This window comes from Podarcis vaucheri (genome assembly GCF_965113315.1).
Source record: "Podarcis vaucheri genome assembly, chromosome: Z".
Lineage (NCBI taxonomy): Eukaryota > Metazoa > Chordata > Lepidosauria > Squamata > Lacertidae > Podarcis > Podarcis vaucheri.
Window position 1 is genome coordinate 28228082 of NC_138758.1, and position 18748 is coordinate 28246829.

The 18748-nt window shown below is 43.1% G+C and overlaps 2 protein-coding genes across 2 annotated transcripts in view; both read left to right on the forward strand.

The window, feature by feature from the left end:
- The window catches only part of MTMR8 (myotubularin related protein 8), a 42967-nt gene extending 28397 nt beyond the window's left edge, over positions 1–14570 (forward strand). Inside the window, exons 11-15 of the mRNA XM_082208254.1 lie at positions 715–915; positions 2110–2238; positions 3142–3268; positions 3763–12515; positions 12881–14570. Coding sequence (XP_082064380.1) covers positions 715–915; positions 2110–2238; positions 3142–3268; positions 3763–4062 — 757 coding nt within the window. The 3' untranslated portion in view covers positions 4063–12515; positions 12881–14570. The remainder of the gene's footprint in view (positions 1–714; positions 916–2109; positions 2239–3141; positions 3269–3762; positions 12516–12880) is intronic.
- The window catches only part of LOC309523955 (tigger transposable element-derived protein 1-like), a 140597-nt gene that overhangs the window by 80123 nt on the left and 41726 nt on the right, over positions 1–18748 (forward strand). The gene's annotated exons all lie outside the window — the stretch shown is intronic.

Sequence of the window (18748 nt, forward strand, 5' to 3'; positions counted from 1 at the left end):
TGTGCAAGTGGGGAGTTGCCTGTACGCATGCGCATACACACACCACCCCATCATAAAATATCAGGGTAGTGTACAACAATATAGATGAGATAAAATATAAGAACCAATAAAATGCTTTGAAAATGTTTCTATCCACAAAGTTTCCTCACACAATTTAGAACCCTGGAAGATCATTCACTTCTTACCCAGTTCCTCCCTGCCAGCTCTGCGCTAAGCCAAAACTTGTTGCATGAACGTCACCATAGAAAATCCTACTAACATCTTGGTTGTTACAGAATATTCAGTGATATTGCTATATTCATTCAAGGCACCATAATAGTACTTTGATATTGTGCCTTTCCTTCAGGGAGTTCAAACTGGCACACATAATTTTACAGGTTGAACTTCTGTCTAGTCATCAGATAAGCCCAGACCTCCTTACCAATAATCATAAGGTCAGCTGGTCTATCAGAATAATCTCTCCAGAGTGTTTATTCCTGCTACTTCTCCACCAGATAATCCCCTTTCTTGATTCTCTCCTTGAGGTCCTAAAAATGTGTCTTTTCCCTACCCCCAGCTAAAATTACAGTAGAAGTTTTGTGAAGGATAACTGAATTTTCCACACCTCTGACCAGATTCTTTGGTGAAGGATGAGGATCCACTGAAGGTTAAACATCTATTGTCTTCCTTCAGCAACACTTTTGATGATACCCTCAAACTTTTCTGTCTCTCCAGGTGTGGCCATCTAGAAGGGGACCCCAAGGAAGTGTCTCCTGTCTTCACCCAGTTCATTGAATGTACCTGGCAGCTCATGCAACAGTTTCCTTGTGCATTTGATTTTAATGAGCGGTGTCTTCTTGAAATTCACGATCACGTCTATTCCTGCCAGTTCGGCAATTTCCTGGGGACCTGTCACAAGGACCGGGAAGATATGAAGTGAGTTGGCATTTCCAGCCGGCAAAATTCAGTATTTTCTCCTTTGTTCCCTGACTATTAAAATGAAGGAATAATTTCCCTAAACCCACCTGAACTCTGGAGAGTACAGTGGTACCTCGGGTTACATACGCTTCAGGTTACAGACTCCGCTAACCCAGAAATAGTGCTTCATGTTAAGAACTTTGCTTCAGGATGAGAACAGAAATTGTGCTCCTGTGGTGCAGCAGCAGCAGGAGGCCCCATTAGCTAAAGTGGTGCTTCAGGTTAAGAATGGACCTCCGGAACGAATTAAGTGCTTAACCCGAGGTACCACTGTAATGCTCTAAAAACATTAGTTGAGGCCCCTGCAAACGTGTATGTGTTTCTTAAATGCATTGTCCTGTTGAGTCAGAAAGTATTTTAGAGATGGCATTAAAGGGGGTTAAACAAATCTATAAGAGAAGTTGATGGCTGTATGGAACCTCCATGTTCAGAGGCAGTTGCTGGGCAGTTGGTAATAGCAGGAAAAGTGCTATTGCCCTTATGTCCTGCTTGTGAGCTTCACTGAGGAATCTGTTTGGCCACTGTGGTGAGCATTATGCTGGACTAGATGGACCTTTGGTTTCATCCAGCAGGGTATTTGCATAATGTTCTCCCGCACAGAAGCAGCCTGAGGTGTGTTCTTGGAACTCCATGTGAACCTTCAGGATTTGCAGGAAGCTCAAGAGGATAAGAGGGCAGCTGACACTAGACCCCAATGGTGTGTCTTGCCTCCTATGAACTGCTATCCCAGACCTGTAAAGGGGGACTGTATATGGATAGAGTTACAGATGACAAAGAATTTGGGCGTGCCATTGAATGTGGTACCCCTGTAATATCCTTCTGTAATACGCCAAGAAACTAACCTGTGTCCTGATCTTACCACACCGCTCATTTCACCTCCCTCGTTCTACTGCAGATGGGAAAGTGTACAATGTAATGGTGACAGGAAGATTGAAAGGGATGTTTCATGGTAGGGACGCAGGAACTTGACACAGGGCTGCCATTTTTGGTGGCAGCAGCATGTTTTATGTCACTTTTAGTTCTTTCCTATGATTGGCTGAATTGCAGCAGTTCTCTCCCTCTATAGCACCCTTCTGCTTCACTAGATCCTTTTGTTTATATCTCCTATCATCAAAAACTGGCTACTGTAATCACTCACTTTTTATTTCCTAGAATCCTTGAGAAGACTCATTCCCTGTGGCCTTTCCTTCTCCAGAAGAAGCAGGAGTTCAGAAACCCTCTCTATAAGGGATTTGCAGCTTACAAGGAACTCCGGCCGAACACACTGCCATTTAGTTTCCAGTAAGTTGCTTATTAGCTGCTAACATGAGTTTGACTAAACTGCAGGAAGCAGTGGAAGACAGGAGTGCCTGGCGTGCTCTGGTCCATGGGGTCACAAAGAGTCGGACACGACTAAACAACAAAAGTTGCTTATTGGCGGAAAGTAATTAGGGAAACAAGGAACCTTGCTGCTGCCTTGACTCTTGAGTTGTCCCATTGCTGATTCTGCTTTAATTTTGTAACTGCATAATGAAAATGAAGAGACTAAGGCTGCCTCCCCCAGTCCTGGTGCTCTTCAGAGGTTTTGGGCTACAACTCCTATCAGCCCCAGGCATCACAGCCAATAGTCAGGAATGATGGTAGTCCAACAACATCTGGAAGGAACCAGGATGGGGAAGGCTGCTGTAAGGAAAAATTAAAATTTTATTGCTTTGCTTGACCTCAAAACAAGGAAAACGCATGTTTGAAATCCTTCACTAGAAGCAATTTCAGTAGAAATAACTGATTGTGTATACTGTTGTACACTGTGTTGTCTATCAAAAGGCATGGACACAATTCCCTTGTGGCCAGAACTGTGAAAAAAGTTGTTGCCTGGGATTGTGCTGCTTCACTGGGTGAAGAAGCCCCTTCCCAGAGAGAAATGTTTGCCAATGTTTAATGCTTTGTTATTGTGAGATGCTTTGAGTTCAGTGTTATTGGAAGAGCTGCATACAAATATTAAATCAATCAAATGTTGAAAACTCTTTTGAATTCTGAAGTGTACCTCTTCCTATCAGGTTTATTTAACATGAGGAGGATGGGGGTTATTACACCTTATAAAAACTTCAGATCGCTTTCTGTAATAAGGAAACACACTTACATTGTCATCATCATCATCCCCTTCGCAGATCTTAGTTTCTATTTTTCTCTCCCCCTTTCCTTGAGGTTCTGGTGTGGCATGTATAACCGCTTTGACAAAGGAATGCACCCAAAACAGTGTGTATTGGATCATCTCCTTGGCTGCATCAGCCAGAAAGTGGAGCTGGAGGGTGTTGCTACTGACTTGGAAAATGTAAGTAGTGCACAGCAATGAAATACGTGTTCAGAAAAAGAAAACCTAATCTTGCAATGCAGGCCTTCACAATACAACAGAGATTGGGAAAAAGGAGGCACTTTTCACTGGAAGGTAGGTGTGGAATTATCCCAAACTGTGCCTTAGTATATCCATGCCTTTGCAGTCCTAGGCAGCCGGCAAAGCCACAGTACTTGTGAAGCTTACTGTGGGCTGTGTTTTGGTTTGGTGGTTTACCAGCTGTGTGGGAGTCTTCCAAGTGCTCTGTAATTCTATCTTTAATAATGCTGTCTGCCAATTTTACTGTGACCAGTTAGGGTTAGTCCAAGATGTTACCCAACAGGTACATAATATCAGCTAGGTGTTGAAGTGCTTTCCTTCCTCCATTCCGACCTGCTTCAACAGAAGATCTGATATTTGTAAAGCAATGATGCTCCGTATGCTGGTCTCAAAAATGCTTTTATTCTCATAGTTCATTCTTTCTTCTGATATAGAAGTTGCCTCCCTTAGAGGGACCGCTGCCAGATGAGGTTTCCATCTTATCCAAAATGGTTACTGCATCAAGTGTCTGTTCCAAGTCCCCAATGCTCAACACACCCCAGGACTATGAGGATGAGCCTCCTGCCCTGTTGGCTAATGGCATCCTGGCAAGGGAGGAGGGAGATGAACCTGATCAGCAGCTGAAGAGCCAAGAGGGTCTTGTTAATCCCCGCGACATTCCAGGTGGCGACAGCAGCAGCAGTAGCATCCGTGGGACCATCCAGCCTGAGGCTCAAGCAAGAAATCTCCATTGAACTGATCTTTGCATCTGCCCTGAGCCATAGAAAATTGGCAATAAAGCATGCAAGACCTGTGGCCCGGTGCTGGGAGAGCCACCTCACTCACGTATGGCTAAGTGTTGTGTTATGTATTTTGGAAGCAAGGGAGGAGGCTGGTGTTCAAAGGCTTTCAAGAGCAACCCATGGGTTTGCATGGGGCTGGCTTTTGGGCTGCCACAAATAGTTTCTGGGCATATCTTCCAGAACAGCCACACATGTTCCTTTTTCTGGTGCAAGTACACATGGCTTCTGAGGCAGGTAGCCCTTTCCAAGATGAGGAAGTTTTTTAAAGCCACAAGGTTTCAGATACATGGATTCAAAAGCATTGTGAGCTACTAGCGAATGGAAGAAAATGCCAGTCCATATTAGAGAGGCTTTCTTTGGCTGGCTTCTGACACCTTGCATGGGAATTCTATTCAGTGGCAACATTGGGTTAATATTTGCTGGCCCCTGCACATATTTTTGTAAGCAGTTGTGCCTTTTTTGTTCTTTGTTCTTTTTTTAACTAGAGATTACAGTCGTGTCCAACCATTAGCAATGTGATGTTTTATTACTGTGATATGTGGCTGTAATGTGCAAGTATGTGATCTTTTTTATTGATACCTTTTTTAAAACACAAAACAACCTGTTTTGAACCTGTCTTGCTGATAGTTTATATCTTTATCAATGTTAATGAGCTTGAATAATATTGTGGCATGTAGATGAAGTGGCGATAGACTATGGTCAAAGGTCTTAAAGCATCTAAAGTCTTGGCTGCTCAGTGACATGCCATTTAGCTTCCACTCATTCCTGGAGGTCTAGTCCAAGCACTGTCTGGGTTACTGTGCATCTTTGCTGGTATAGGAGTGGGTGCACAGACTCTCCACTCTACCCCACCTACAGTGTTACATGTGCACAGAAACCCAGTTACATAAGACAACACATTCTCAATCTTCCTGGCTTTCAGGATAATGAATCACATGAATTCATTAACCTTGTGGAACACCTGGTTCATGCATGGAAGGAAGGAGGGCAGCACACCTATTATTCTACCATGGGAAGCCTCTTGTCAGCTTCCTAAATATCTGAGCTGGACCAAAGTCTGATTACTGTGACATATTTGAGACAAAATGGGACCGAGGTTTCCCATTTCATCTCTTGGGAATTGCCTTGTGTGATTTGCTATTGACCTCCCAGAGTGAAGGATTTGGAAATAAAACGTATGAGTTTGTAGTGCTTCCAGTTCCACCATTATTGAAATAGATGCACAAGATTTGTGTTGTTTTATGCTTGTTAGTGGCACACTCCTTATCTGAGTGAGTGAACTGCCACCATGCTATAGATCAGGGGTGGGGTACCTTGGCTTTCCAGATGTTTGACCCCAATGCCCATCATCCCTGGCCATTCTCTGTGTTGGTTGGAACAGATGAGAGGCAGCTGTATTCCAGCAACAATTGGAGTGTCACAGGTTCCCTATCTTTCTTTTAATACATTCCTTATTGGGTAAAATAGTGATACGTAGGCTTGGAGATTCCTGCTGACTTAACAAGAGGAAGAACAGTTTGCACTTGCAAAATCCTAATTTTTCCACAAAGCACTAACATACAGTGTAGCATCCTACATTTGTTTTTTACTCCCCATCCCCCACCCCACTGTTGTGTATTTGCAGTCTTGGCAACAGGAGTGGATCAAAGTGAAGCACTGCTCCTTGGAATCTTCTGCACTTATCCAGGGAAATGAGATTCCAGGCACTAAAACACTGTATCCTATTATGATAGAAAAAAAGTCTCTTCATAAGTTAGTCACAGTTCCTGACTTGTCATTAGCAGCTGATTTCAGGACTGTGTTTTAGGGAATACATTTTGAAATATTGTACAGTTTATGACCAGCCTGGCATTTTCTCCGCATGTAATATTGCCAGAATGGTATATGCTTTGCCAGGACACTGAGCTCTGGTATTCTAATAAAGGTGCTTCTTAAGAATCTCTGCCTGGTTAGACGAGAACATTTCGCCTCACTTCCTCTTAGCCTTGCTGCTCAGAAATCCATTAACAATATGCTGCTAGAGAAGATGCAAGCTTATGCTAATGCATATTTATCTTGCTTGTTTGCTTTTTGACTTGCTGGTCTTTTAAAAAAAACAAACACAAAAAATCTTCATTTTCAGAATATAGAAAAGGGAAGAAAAGTCAGGACTTGAAACCCTAATTAAGCACCGGGTCCTGATGAAGAGAGTTGAAACAGTACACATACATAACAATTATTAGCAAGCAAATGTGTGACCAAATATATTGATGCTAATCCATGGGCACTAAAAGTCACATAAGTTGTAGTTTATTTCCTGTAAAGCAGGTGTGCAAAAACCTTCTCAGCCCAAAGGCAACATTCCTTCCCAGAGAACCTTCCAGAAGCCACATATTGGTGGTAAATGAAGCCAGAGCCTAAAGAGGGCAGATGTAAGGATGTGACTCTCAGCAGGCCACATTCCAGGAGCACAAAAGTTGGATGTTACTACAGCTACCCATGTAGGCAAGCAAGAGTCATAGTTGTCATTCAAGCACAGATTCCAGCCATGCAAAAACACTCAAGCATGTATCAGAGCGTTAGTGAGTAGCATGGCTTGAGTGGGGGTGGCCTCATGTTGTGGGGCAGCATAGTGAGAGTCCCAAGCAGAGGAAAAGGCCTGGAGGGCCACATCTAGCCTCTTGGGCCCGAGGTTCCCCACCCCTGCTGTATAGATAAATTAAGTCCTTTGTTACACTGTTTTTAAAAGGAAAGCAACTTTTTAAAATATGAATTATGTAGGAGTAAGACATTCCAGTCAAAAGTGAGAAAATGTTAAACTATGCATTCAAATGTACCTCTGTAATAAGCACCTAATACTACTATATAGCATTTGCTAAGTGATTCCGTTTAAATTTCAGTATTAATGTTGTTCATTGTGTTCCAAAATGAACTTGCCTTTTCCTGGGGTAAAAGCACCTGTTATCTGACCAGTGTGATTTGAATGGAAAACAGCATTAGAATCATAGAATTGTAGAGGTGGAAGGGACCACGGGGGTCATCTAGTCCAACCTCCTGTAATGCAGGAATCTTTTGCCCAACGTGGGGCTCGAATGCACAACTCTGAGATCTCATGCTCTACGGACTGAGCTATCTCCTAGTAACTAAATTCAGTCTTCTGAAAGAATGGTAGTTGCAAGCTTTGAAGCTGTGATTCATGTCTCTGGAGAAAGTTCTGAAAGCACTTGAATCTTTGCCTGATTGCTGAGATTTTGGATTCTTGCCATTAAGACTCAGTCATAAATTTCATTATCTCAGTCTTTTATCACTACTGAAACATCTTCATTCTGTGCTAGCCTGAAGTGATCACATTTTCTTCCATTTCTTCAAGAAGATCACCAGTTGCTATCTTTTTCTTTGGGCGACACCTCTTAAAATATATTTTTCCTTCCTTGTATATCTAGTTCCTTCATTTTGTTAAACACAATCCCATCCAATCTAATAAACTTTTCCAGCCTTGTAGTTTTGATCTCTAAGCCTTTCTAGCCTTTCATCTAGTATCAAAGTTCCTTTCCTCATGTAGATTGATAGAAAACTCTAATGTTAGTTCTTGGTAAACAAGAGGATAAGTTTTCAAATAGGGATGCTTACAAAATTCTCCCCATCTGAATTTCTTATAAATCAATGTGGAGGGGATCCACATTACTCCATATTACCTTAAACTTGCTGAAGTGGCACTAATGTATCATTAGTCCAAAAAAATTCAGATCCTAGGTGTTTTGTTTGGTCTCATGTGAAACTCATCAGTCTGCTCCCCCTCATTACAGATACATTCACCAGAACCTAGTATGTATACTGATTAAGCTGTGGGAATCCTGATACATAGATCAGGGGCGATCAATCTGTGGCTCTTGGACTAATTTCTTGCATGTGTTGAGGAAGAGGTAAACAGAGGAAGCTTCCTTATACCAAGTCAGATCCTTGACCCTTATACCAGGTCAGGCCCCATCTAGCTCAGCATTGCCCACACTGACTGGCAGCAGCTGCCCAGGATTTTAGACAGAGTCTCTTTTCAGCCCTTCCTGGAGATGAACTTGAGACCTTATTCATGCAAAGCAGATGCTCTACCACTGAGCTGCAGCCTCTTTTGGAGTGGGGTGGAATGACAGGGGGGACCTGTTCACTTTGAGTTCTGGCCCGACTCACCACCATCTGGAAGCAAATACAGTCCTCAAGAGAAAAAGCTTTCCCCATCGCTATGGTAGGTTGAGATCCATTTTTCCTGACTGTGATTTAATCAATCTGGATTCCATTGGTGTGTGCATTAGTCACATGGAAGTAGGAGAAATATGTGAATTAAGAACTGCAGTGCCTGCTACAAATTCACAGGTTTTATAGTCCTTGCCCAATCTAGAAAGTCATGCATGACCCAGTAAATCCATGGAATGAAATTGGGGTGCGGGGAGGGAACTAGCCATCCCTAACTTTTAAGATATTTAACTTGTGCCATGAAATGTAACATTTGGGGTGGAGGAAGTAAGTCAGGGAAGGAAGATCCATAACAAACTAGAACAGAAATAATTATTATAAGAGTTATTTCATGTTTGTACACAAGTAAGCTTATATTTTGTCAAACTCAGTTACAAAATGTTTTGTAAGAACTGAAATGTTCCCTTTATGCTGGAAACAGATTCTGTAGCATCTACCTCTCATTATATTCAGAGATCAATTTGCTCTCTCCCTTTTCCTTCAGACTTCGTCAGAGGAGATAGCCAAACATTCCTTGCTAATGTGAAGTAGTCTGTTAATAAACTGATTTTATTGCATTGTTTTCTCTCTATAGATATTATTAAAACAAAATATGATACCTAATCGTTCAAAGCGGTTTAAGCAAAAAGGGATTGTGGTAAAATGGCAAATGCAGTCCAGTGTAAGCAAGGGTCAGGTTATGTACACTGAGGCAAAATAATAATAATTAATTTCACATATACAGTGGTACCTCGCAAGATGAATGCCTCGGAAGACGAAAAACTCGCAAGACGAAAGAGTTTTTTGTTTTTTGAGTTGCTTCGCAAGACGAATTTCCCTATGGGCTTGCTTCGCAAGACGAAAACGTCTTGCAAGTTTGTTTCCTTTTTCTTAAAATCGCTTGAAGAGGTGCAGTTGCGACTTGACCATGCTTTGCAAGACGAAAAATTCGCAAGATGAAAAAACTCGCAGAACGAATTAATTTCGTCTTGCGAGGCACCACTGTATATGCTCTTGGGGGATGAACTGCTGGTGAGTGACCAGGAATGAGACCTTGGGGTTGTAGTGGGTATTTTAATGAAAATGTTGACCCAGTTGTGAAAAAAGTGGATGCCATGGTAAAATAAAACTGCCAATATCATATTTCAAATAATGCAAATCTATGATGCAGCCACTCTTAGAATACTTCCCTCAAAAAGGATATTTTTCATGGAAGAGGTTATGAAAAGGGCATCTAAAATGATCAAGGGGGTGGAGCAGCTCTCCTATGAAGAAAGGTTACAGCATTTAGTTTGGAGAAAAAGCAAGTAAGATTTTGTGGCATGGAGAAAGTAGAGAGAAGTTTTTTGTCCCCCATAATACTAGCACTCAGGGACATCCAATGCTGGAAGAATCAGGACAGAACGTATTTCTCCACACAGCAAATAGTTGAAATGTGGAAATTGTTCCCACAAGAGGTAGTGATGAACAGTAACTTGGATGGCTATAAAAGAGGATTGGACAAATTCATGGAGGATAAAGTTATCAATGTCTGTTAGCCAAGATGGTTATGTTCTATCTTCACTTGATGCTGGGAGGCTTCTCTTGTGCTCGGATCCTACTTGTGGGTTTTCTTTAGGCATTGTTGGCTGCTTGAAAAACAGAATGCAGAACTAGATGTGCTTTGTGGTGATGCAGCAGGCTCTTCTTATATTGAACTTGTCGCACAGCGAAGTCAGAACGCAGAGTCAAAATTCACAGTAAAAAAGAAAAACTTGTACTGAGGTAAACAGACTTCTTTACAAACACTGTACAAACAATAATGGAAGAGAGCAAAGTAAAAAGAAGTAAAGTGCACACCGAGCCCATGTATTTATCCTTCCTGGCTCCATGTGACTTCCTGTAATTGAAACAACATAAGGAAATGAGTTAGAGTGAGTCAGCTAAAAGAATGAATCTGCACTTTTCAGCCTTTTCCAACACTTTACTGCTTCTGCTCTCAAAGACCGTTGTCACATGACAGAACTTTCCATCTTATGCCTTGCTCACATTTCTGTCCAAGAGATGTGCATATCTGAAAGACTATCTTTGCATGTGGACAGATGTACATATTCTGGAGGTAGGCTGTATCTCTTCATGTATATGTCTGTAGCAGAGGTGGACTGGTTCAGTTAAGAGATGCAAGTAATTCTTATGCAGGCAAGCTCTGAGATGAGTTGAGATGAAAGAAAAATAGGCATCTTTTATTTTGAGCAGTACACTTTCTACTTAATGTTTGTGTGTAAGATCTGTATGCTAAAGGTCTACACACACCTGAATGTACCAGGTCACTTGCACTGACGTGTAGTGCATTAGCAGGCAATTTCACCAGACTGCATAATGTAGCTCTTCTCTCCAGCAGTTGGATCATTTTTGACTTCTCTAATTATGAACAACATTTTCCATGTCAAGAACAGAAATACAGAAGACTGTTGAAAACGCTGTAGCACGTCCTTGGACCTCCTATATCAGATATAATTGGCTTCCCACTGTGGCACCAAACAGAGTCTAGATTTCTTAAAGCTCTTACCTGCTGCTAAAAATAGTGTTTAGGGATGAATGGGAAATGGGAAGTCTGAAAATGTCTGCCCAAGTCTATCCATGAATAGGTTTCATGAGGCTCCTTTTCTCAATGGATTTGTGGAGCGATTTACCTGATCACGCCCACTGGTCTTCCCTAAGAGTCTGTTTTTTCTGATCCCCCTTGCATCACTGTTACCTCTGGTCTTTATTTGACTCCCTTGTGTTTCCTTCTGCTCAGTATGCCATCACAATTAGGAAAAAATGCCAAAGGGGGGGAACCAGTGCCAGGTGTTTACATTACACCTGTCATGGACATTATAAAGAGAAGGCAAGGCCTCTCCTGGTTCCCACTCAAAACACAATGGCAGCTGCTCTTCCTTGAAAGGGTGGAATAGATCTTTAGTGAAGCAGAAGTAACAGTACAGACCCAGTGACCAGCATAGAATTATAGTAGGATCAGAGCTCTGAGAAAGTGACAGTAATTGGCAGGATTCGTTGGGCTAGAAGCAGGAATTCCAAATTCAAAGAGTCCAAGATCAGGGCAAGAGGTTCAGAAATGCACTGAAGCCAGAGTTCTCACAACCAACTGCCAAGCTTTTAAAGGTGGGGTTTGCTTATTCATGAGATCCCTATACCTTGTGTGAATGTTGAACTTGCAGACATGCACTGCATTGGTGATGGTGGGATGTCTTCCCACCTGCAGAGCTGCCATGAGGTCCTGAATGACAAGGCTGTGCCCTTCATTTCTGTATCCTTCACACACACACACACACACCCCGAGTAGTTGGCTGATGCACTCCCCAGACTGCACTGATACTGACTTCTCTGTTGGAGGAATTCCCACCACCCCACCCGGGGCTGCCGGACCCTGGGGAAGGGGTGAACCTGCCTCCTCCAGTCTCTCTTCCATTGACACAGCTCCCACTATCCCTTTCTCCTCATCACCTTCCTTGTTCTCCCCAACTTTCCAACCCTAAATCTGACAGAGTCTCGGGACTCACAATATAGCTGCTGCTGCCCCAGTCTTTTATGAAAACACAAGATGGGCACTGGCTAATACTGTCGAAGCAAAGTGAGTTCCTGTTGGCTGCTTGCTTGCTTCCTTGCTTATGATCAGTATGTGGAGTTGGGCAACATGATGCCACATAGACACCTATAACCTTGTAGAGTGCTACCAGCAACTGGGTGGGGAGCAGTTACTTGTAATGGTGAGTGATTATGCCATGAATAGGTAAAGATAAGAAGATCCTGGTAGAGCAAGCCAGTGACCCACCTAGCCCAGCATCTTCTCACAGTGGTCAGCCAGATGCTTATGGGAAGCCCCAAAGCAGCAACCAAACGCAATAGCACCTTAGCCACTTGTGATTCCCGGCAACTGGCATTCAGAGACGTACTGCCTCCCAACAAAGGAGGTAAACATGTGGTCCTCCACATGTTTGTTTTTAGACTCCCAACTCCCATCAGCTTCAGCCAGCATAGCCAGCGGCCAGGGATGATGGGAGGTGGTAGACCAGCAACACCTGGAGACTCACAAGTCCCCTATCCCTTGGTTCAGCCAAGCTTACCATGCCATCACTACCACATGGAAGAAAGGGTAGCATGGACAGAGTAAGTCTGGGTTCATCGCTGTCAAACACTGCCCCCCTACACACCTGCAGGTAAAGGTAAAGGTACCCCTGCCCGAACGGGCCAGTCTTGACAGACTCTGGGGTTTGTGCGCCCATCTCACTCTAGAGGCCGGGAGCCAGCGCTGTCCGCAGACACTTCCAGGTCACGTGGCCAGCGTGACAAGCTGCATCTGGCGAGCCAGCGCGGAACACGGAACGCCGTTTACCTTCCCGCTGGTAAGCGGTACCTATTTATCTACTTGCACCCGGGGGTGCTTTCGAACTGCTAGGTTGGCAGGCGCTGGGACCGAGCAGCGGGAGCGCACCCCGCCGCGGGGATTCGAACCGCCGACCTTACGATCGGCAAGCCCTAGGCGCTGAGGCTTTTACCCACAGTGCCACCCGCGTCCCTGCAGGTAGTTGTGTGTAAAATAGCTGTGTGATGTGATGACTTCCAGTCCATACAGTGTCCCCTGTTACCAGGTTAAACCATAAACTATGACTATGAAAAGGAAAGTAGAATTTGCACAGCAAGGGTGAGAGGCCCCATTCTCCAGTTCTTGCTGAGCATTTGCATTAGTGATGCAATGAGACACAGCACACATTGCTTGGGCTCTTGTCTGGTTGTCATTGCATGTTATATAATTTGATTTGAACATAGCTGTTGGACACGAGCAATCGTGGAACAGACCTCTGATTTTACATCCCTCCTCCTGCTTTATTCAGCCTTCATGGTTTCATGGCAAAAGTCATCCTTCTTGCATAATGGCACTTCTCTCTTTTCCTTCCAATAATACCTTGTACCTTGAATACTTCAAGAGCACATTTTACCTACACAGAGCCTTCAACTCCCACAGAACCCCAGTGCATTGCAGAGGATAATAGGACATATTCTGCAGTAGCCTTCCCCAACCTGGTGTTCTCCAGATGTTTTAGACTGGGGTAGTCACCTTTTTTATACCTACCACCCACTAATGCATCTTTCTTGATGGTAAAATTTCCTTACCACCCACCAGTGCTTGATGGAAGGAGGATTCAGCTTGTTCCGTAGAACCCTCTACCGCCCACCTAGAATCCTGAAACACCCAGTAGTGGGCAGTAGGGACAAGGTTGACAACCCCGGTTTTAGACTGTAACTCTCACCAGTGCCCCCACCCCCTATCTTGGCTTGAGCTGATAGGAGTAGAAGTCCAAAGCATTTAGAAGGCATATGTTTCAGGAAGGCTGTTCTTCCATCAAGGAGAGCACTTGACCAAGCTTATTGATGAGCCTTGTGACCCTAGAACATGACACAGAACACACCTGCTTCTTCTCTGTGGATCAGCAGGAGGCTGAAATGCTTCTGAATGACCCACAGGACTCCATACCATCCAACATTTCTCCAATGAAAATAGGGACATCCTAAGGAAAAGTACTTTCCAGGATAAAATCAGAAATGGACGGCTTTTCTAAATCAGGGACATTCCTGGAAAATAGGGACACTTGGAGAGTCTGCAACAGATGGGAGTTGTAGTCCAGCAACTCCTGCAGGCAACACATGTTCTCACCCTGTTCTAGCTGAGGAACACGCCCCCCCCCAAATGTATTTGGCCCATTGCCAGAAGAGGGTAGGAACATCTGTACTAGTTACCACAAACATTAATCCGACTGTGCGTGCATATTTGTATGTATATATGTGTGTTTGTGGAGCAATGTAATTATTGGGTTGTGCAGTGTGTCTGTTTCTGTTTTTTAAAGTGAGCATACAGAGATTGCTTCCGAAACTGCCGAAACTTTTGTAGTAAATTTAAATTACATCCAATATTCAAGCTGAAATGTTTTTTTCCAGTTTCTGTAAGCATACTGGCCATATTTTGTCTTAAAATATTGCTGTCTTGAACTATGTGATTAATGCCTCACTGTATGTCAGTTTGAATACATTTCCGTGGTCCAGTTTCACTTGATATAGTGCTTAAAAAACAAACAAGAAAAATATGTTACTGCCCCTTAGAGTGGTGCATTGCATTATTTAAAATGTGGTTACAAGTCTCATGGAGAGTTTAATTCGTACGTATTGCTTTTTTATTTCGTATGAAAATGAATAAATTCCTTGCATTTTTTAAAAAAGATAAAGCTATTGTATATTTCTTGAATATTGATTAAGAGAGCTGTGGTAAGAAACACAAAATACCACTTCTTTCTTTCTAGAGAGGTTTCTGTTGAATGAAAGAATTGTGTTTCCTGGAAAACACCTTTGGCGCCAACCGTGGGGTTTGAAGATACCGGTGCCGTCTCAGAACCATTCCTGGAATTAAAACAAGCAGCCCATCCCCTGCAGGCTTACAATCCAAAACACACACACACCCCACACCAGTGAATAGGGGTACAAAGGAAAGTGGGAAGATCAAAATCGGACACCAATTTGCAAACGGTTTTGTTTTTTTTAATGACCAGCTTGCATAGTTCAGGGGCAGGAGGTGTCTGGCGAGGCTTGTCTTTTGGCAAAGCTAATGCAATGAGCTCTGCTTTCTAACTCTCCCACCAAAAGAATCCAACGGAACTGCTGTTCCCATGGGACAACTGAGGGGGAGGAGGTTTCTAATGCAGCTGCCTTTCAAGTTACTCAAAATCTTATCGCATGGATGGTATTTGTTGCTAGCTGAATACTTATAACACAGGAAGGTAGTTTCAGCTGCACGATAGCATCTGTTGCTTAGACTCTTGTGTGTCCTTCCCAGTAAACAGCAAGTCCGGTGCATAATTAAAAATTGAAGCCTAGTGGGAAAGGGACAGTACCATGCTAAGATTGATGTTCCTGTTTCAAGGTCAGCCTTCCTTTTCAAAAAAAATTTCTCTCTCTCTCTGTCTCTCACACACACTACTGAAACCTCACCATTGGCTGCCTTCCTTCAAAGACTTCTTTGGTGGAGCATACTACTATTCCCTTCCATCATTTCAACCCAAAATTTGGTGCACAAAAGCACCATCTGTGCCTTTCCCACATTTTGGAAAAGGTATAAAAAGGTTGGGGAGCTTGGGACCCTTCAGAAGCTCTTGGACTCCAGCTCACATCAGTACATGGCTAATAGTCATGGGTGTTGGAAGCTGCACAAAGCACCTAAGGGAAACTGAAATCTTCAGTCGGCTTTTTTTTGGGGGGGGGTAGACTTTATACTATATTGCTTATAGTATATTAAAGGTACAGGGACCCCTGACCATTAGGTCCAGTTGTGGCCAACTCTGGGGTTGCGGCGCTCCTCTCGCTTTATGGCCGAGGGAGCCGGCGTACAGCTTCCAGGTCATGGGGCCCGTCGCAGGGATTCTAACCGCCGACCTTCTGATCGGCAAGTCCTAGGCTCTGTGGTTTAACCCACAGCGCCACCCGCGTCCCTAACAGTATATTGCTTTATACTAAAAGACTCATTGTGATTTGCAATATATACAATGCAATAAAACATGATGAAAACATACCAAAAAATACACAATAGCACTGTGGTAACGCGGGTGGCACTGTGGGGCTGTGGTCTAAACCACAGAGCCTAGGGCTTGCCAATCAGAAGGTTGGTGGTTTGAATCCCTGCAATGGGGTGAGCTCCCGTTGCTCAGTCTCAGCTCCTGCCAACCTAGCAGTTCGAAAGCATGTCAAAGTAGATAAATAAGTACCGCTCCGGCAGGAAGGTAAACGGTGTTTCCGTGCGCTGCTCTGGTTCGCCAGAAGCAGCTTAGTCACATGGCCAGAAGCTGTACGCTGGCTCCCTCAGCCAGTAAAGCGAGATGAGCGCCGCAACCCCAGAGTCATCAGCGACTGGACCTAATGGTCAGGGGTCCCTTTACCTTTACCTAACAATTGTTGAAACATACACACTAAAAGAGTGGATTGAGTAGCTAACAGCAATGTCATTAAAGCTGCCCGTGTACTGTAACTGGTGTTACCTGGCACCAGAATGATAGTAAATTTGGTGCCAGGTGAGCTGCCTGGGGAAAGCAATCCAAAAACTGGCAGCAAGGTGGGTGGGAGGTGCTGTTATTTCTGAATCGGGAGTTTGCATTGCACCAGGGAACTGGATATATTTAGAACAAAGTAACTAAATGAAATTAAACCATGACTATGTGTGATGTACCACTTGATCTTTTGGTGGTTTTATTAAGACAACTAGATGGGGTAGTGCAAACATGGGGCCACAAAAATATAGGTAGCATGATACAACTTTCAGAACTTACTGGCAAGATGTGCAGATGGGAGACAAGATGTGCCTTCTGTTTACTGACTCCTGCCAGTCTGCAGCAAGGATATTTAGGTACTTAAAATACTCATGTCGCTTTTCCTTCTGCAATTCAGTGCAGCTAACAGACATTGTAAAATACAATAAAAATGCATGTTCGCCCTAGACAGACGGGCATTTCAGAACCTGGCACATCATGCTTATTTCTCTTAGAAATCAAGAAGAGAGAAATAATACTGGATTAATGAGAGAATGGGTTTTGTTTTTTGGTAACATTTTGGAACAACCAATGCCAAGATGCCATGCAACCCTGTAGTATTCTTTTAATTACTGTGAGTTGTAAGTTGGCGGGGGGGGGAGTGTTTGTTTGTTTGTTTGTTTGTCTTCTGCCTACTAACTGTAGTTCTTAAGGCAGCTTTTGCAATGTATTTAAAACACAATAAAAAAGGCAGTTATGCACTGTCACTACAGCAAGGCAAAGCTGTATACAAATTGTATATAGTGAATTTTGTTTGGTATTCCTATTTTGCAACAGAATTAGTTACGTAAATAAAATGCAATAAGAATGTATCCCTATCAGTGAGAGGGTTCAAAGGCAACATTTCTGCTATTCATCCCGTCATTGTACTCATTGCCTTCTGAACTCTGCAGAAGTTGGGTGCTCTTTAAATAGTTACGTGGGCTTAGACTTTTTTAAAAAGAGAGGGGGGGGAACTTGCCATCAATTTTTTTGCCCTTTTACACAAATTAATCTTTTTTCTATTAGCATAATTAAATTGCTAACATTAATACAGAAATGAAATGCTAAGCCTTTGATTTTCATTTTGGAACTCTTTGGCAGGGTAATGGCTTCCGTTGTGGAGTCATTCTCAGCCTCTTTCTATTAATGAGTATTTATCTACAATTTAGAGATGCCAAGCACCTGTGGATGTCAGGCATAGATTATGAAATGCAGAACTATATATACCCTCTGCTTAAAATATACCAGAATTTTGTGTAAAGAAAAGCAGATTTGTAAAAACTTCAATTTTAAAAGTAAGGTCAGGTTTCTCCCCTATCACTATGGGTTCAAGGAAACTTCAGAGTCTACACAATGAAATTCATTCCTAACCACCATTTATAAACACAGGAAATACGATAGTGCAAAAAGTATTGTATCCTCATGCACTTTCAGGCACCTGATAAAACACTTAATAAAGATACTTATTAGACAGAATGATCCCAACACCCGCTGAAATATAACTGTGTTTAGCTCCTTTTCATCCTTCCCTCTTTTTAATGCGGAGTGGGTGGAATTGCACAGGTGTGATGAGCTTCTCTACTCCAGCCCTGCAAAGACCCTCATACCAGCCAATCTTGCTTCAGGTAAAGAAGGGGCTCGATCATTCAGCAAAATATGGCTTGCATAATCTCAAGTCTTGTAGAGGAGAGCAATTGCTTGAAGGATCTTTTGATATAAGCAAAAGGCAGTTCTAGAACAAACTAATAACAACCGGCCAGCTTGTGACTCCAACTCCTATCAAGCCCAGCCAGTATGGCCAGTAGTCAAGGGCAATGGGAACTGCAGAAGCAGCTGGAGGGCCATAACTTAGCTACCCTTCAACTAAATGCTCCTTAATCCTTCTCCATTATAAATCCAGCAAATTCTCCAGCAGTGGATTTCCTTTAAAAATAATAAGCAATCATTGAATCCCTGGCCATCTCTTTTTACAAGAAGCTATTGACAGAGCCTCTCCCCTCTCTTTGAGACTGGTGGGTGCCTATGAAAAAATAGATTCCCTATGGCAGGGATGAGGCAGCTGTGGCCTTCATGATTAAGGAGGGAAGAATCTGCTCATTCCATGTTCTAATTTTCCAGTCCTAAACTGAGCTTTCCCTGTTTCTGTATCAGGCTGTGTGCACACTATATATTGAAAGCACACACTCCCTACGAATCTTGGGAACTAGTCTGCAAAGGGTGCTGGCAATTGTGAGATAACCATGTCACCCTGACATTGACAGTAAGGAGGACATGTGAATTGACACAGATATACCGTATTTTTCGCTCTATAGGACGCACTTTTCCCCCTTCAAAAATGAAGG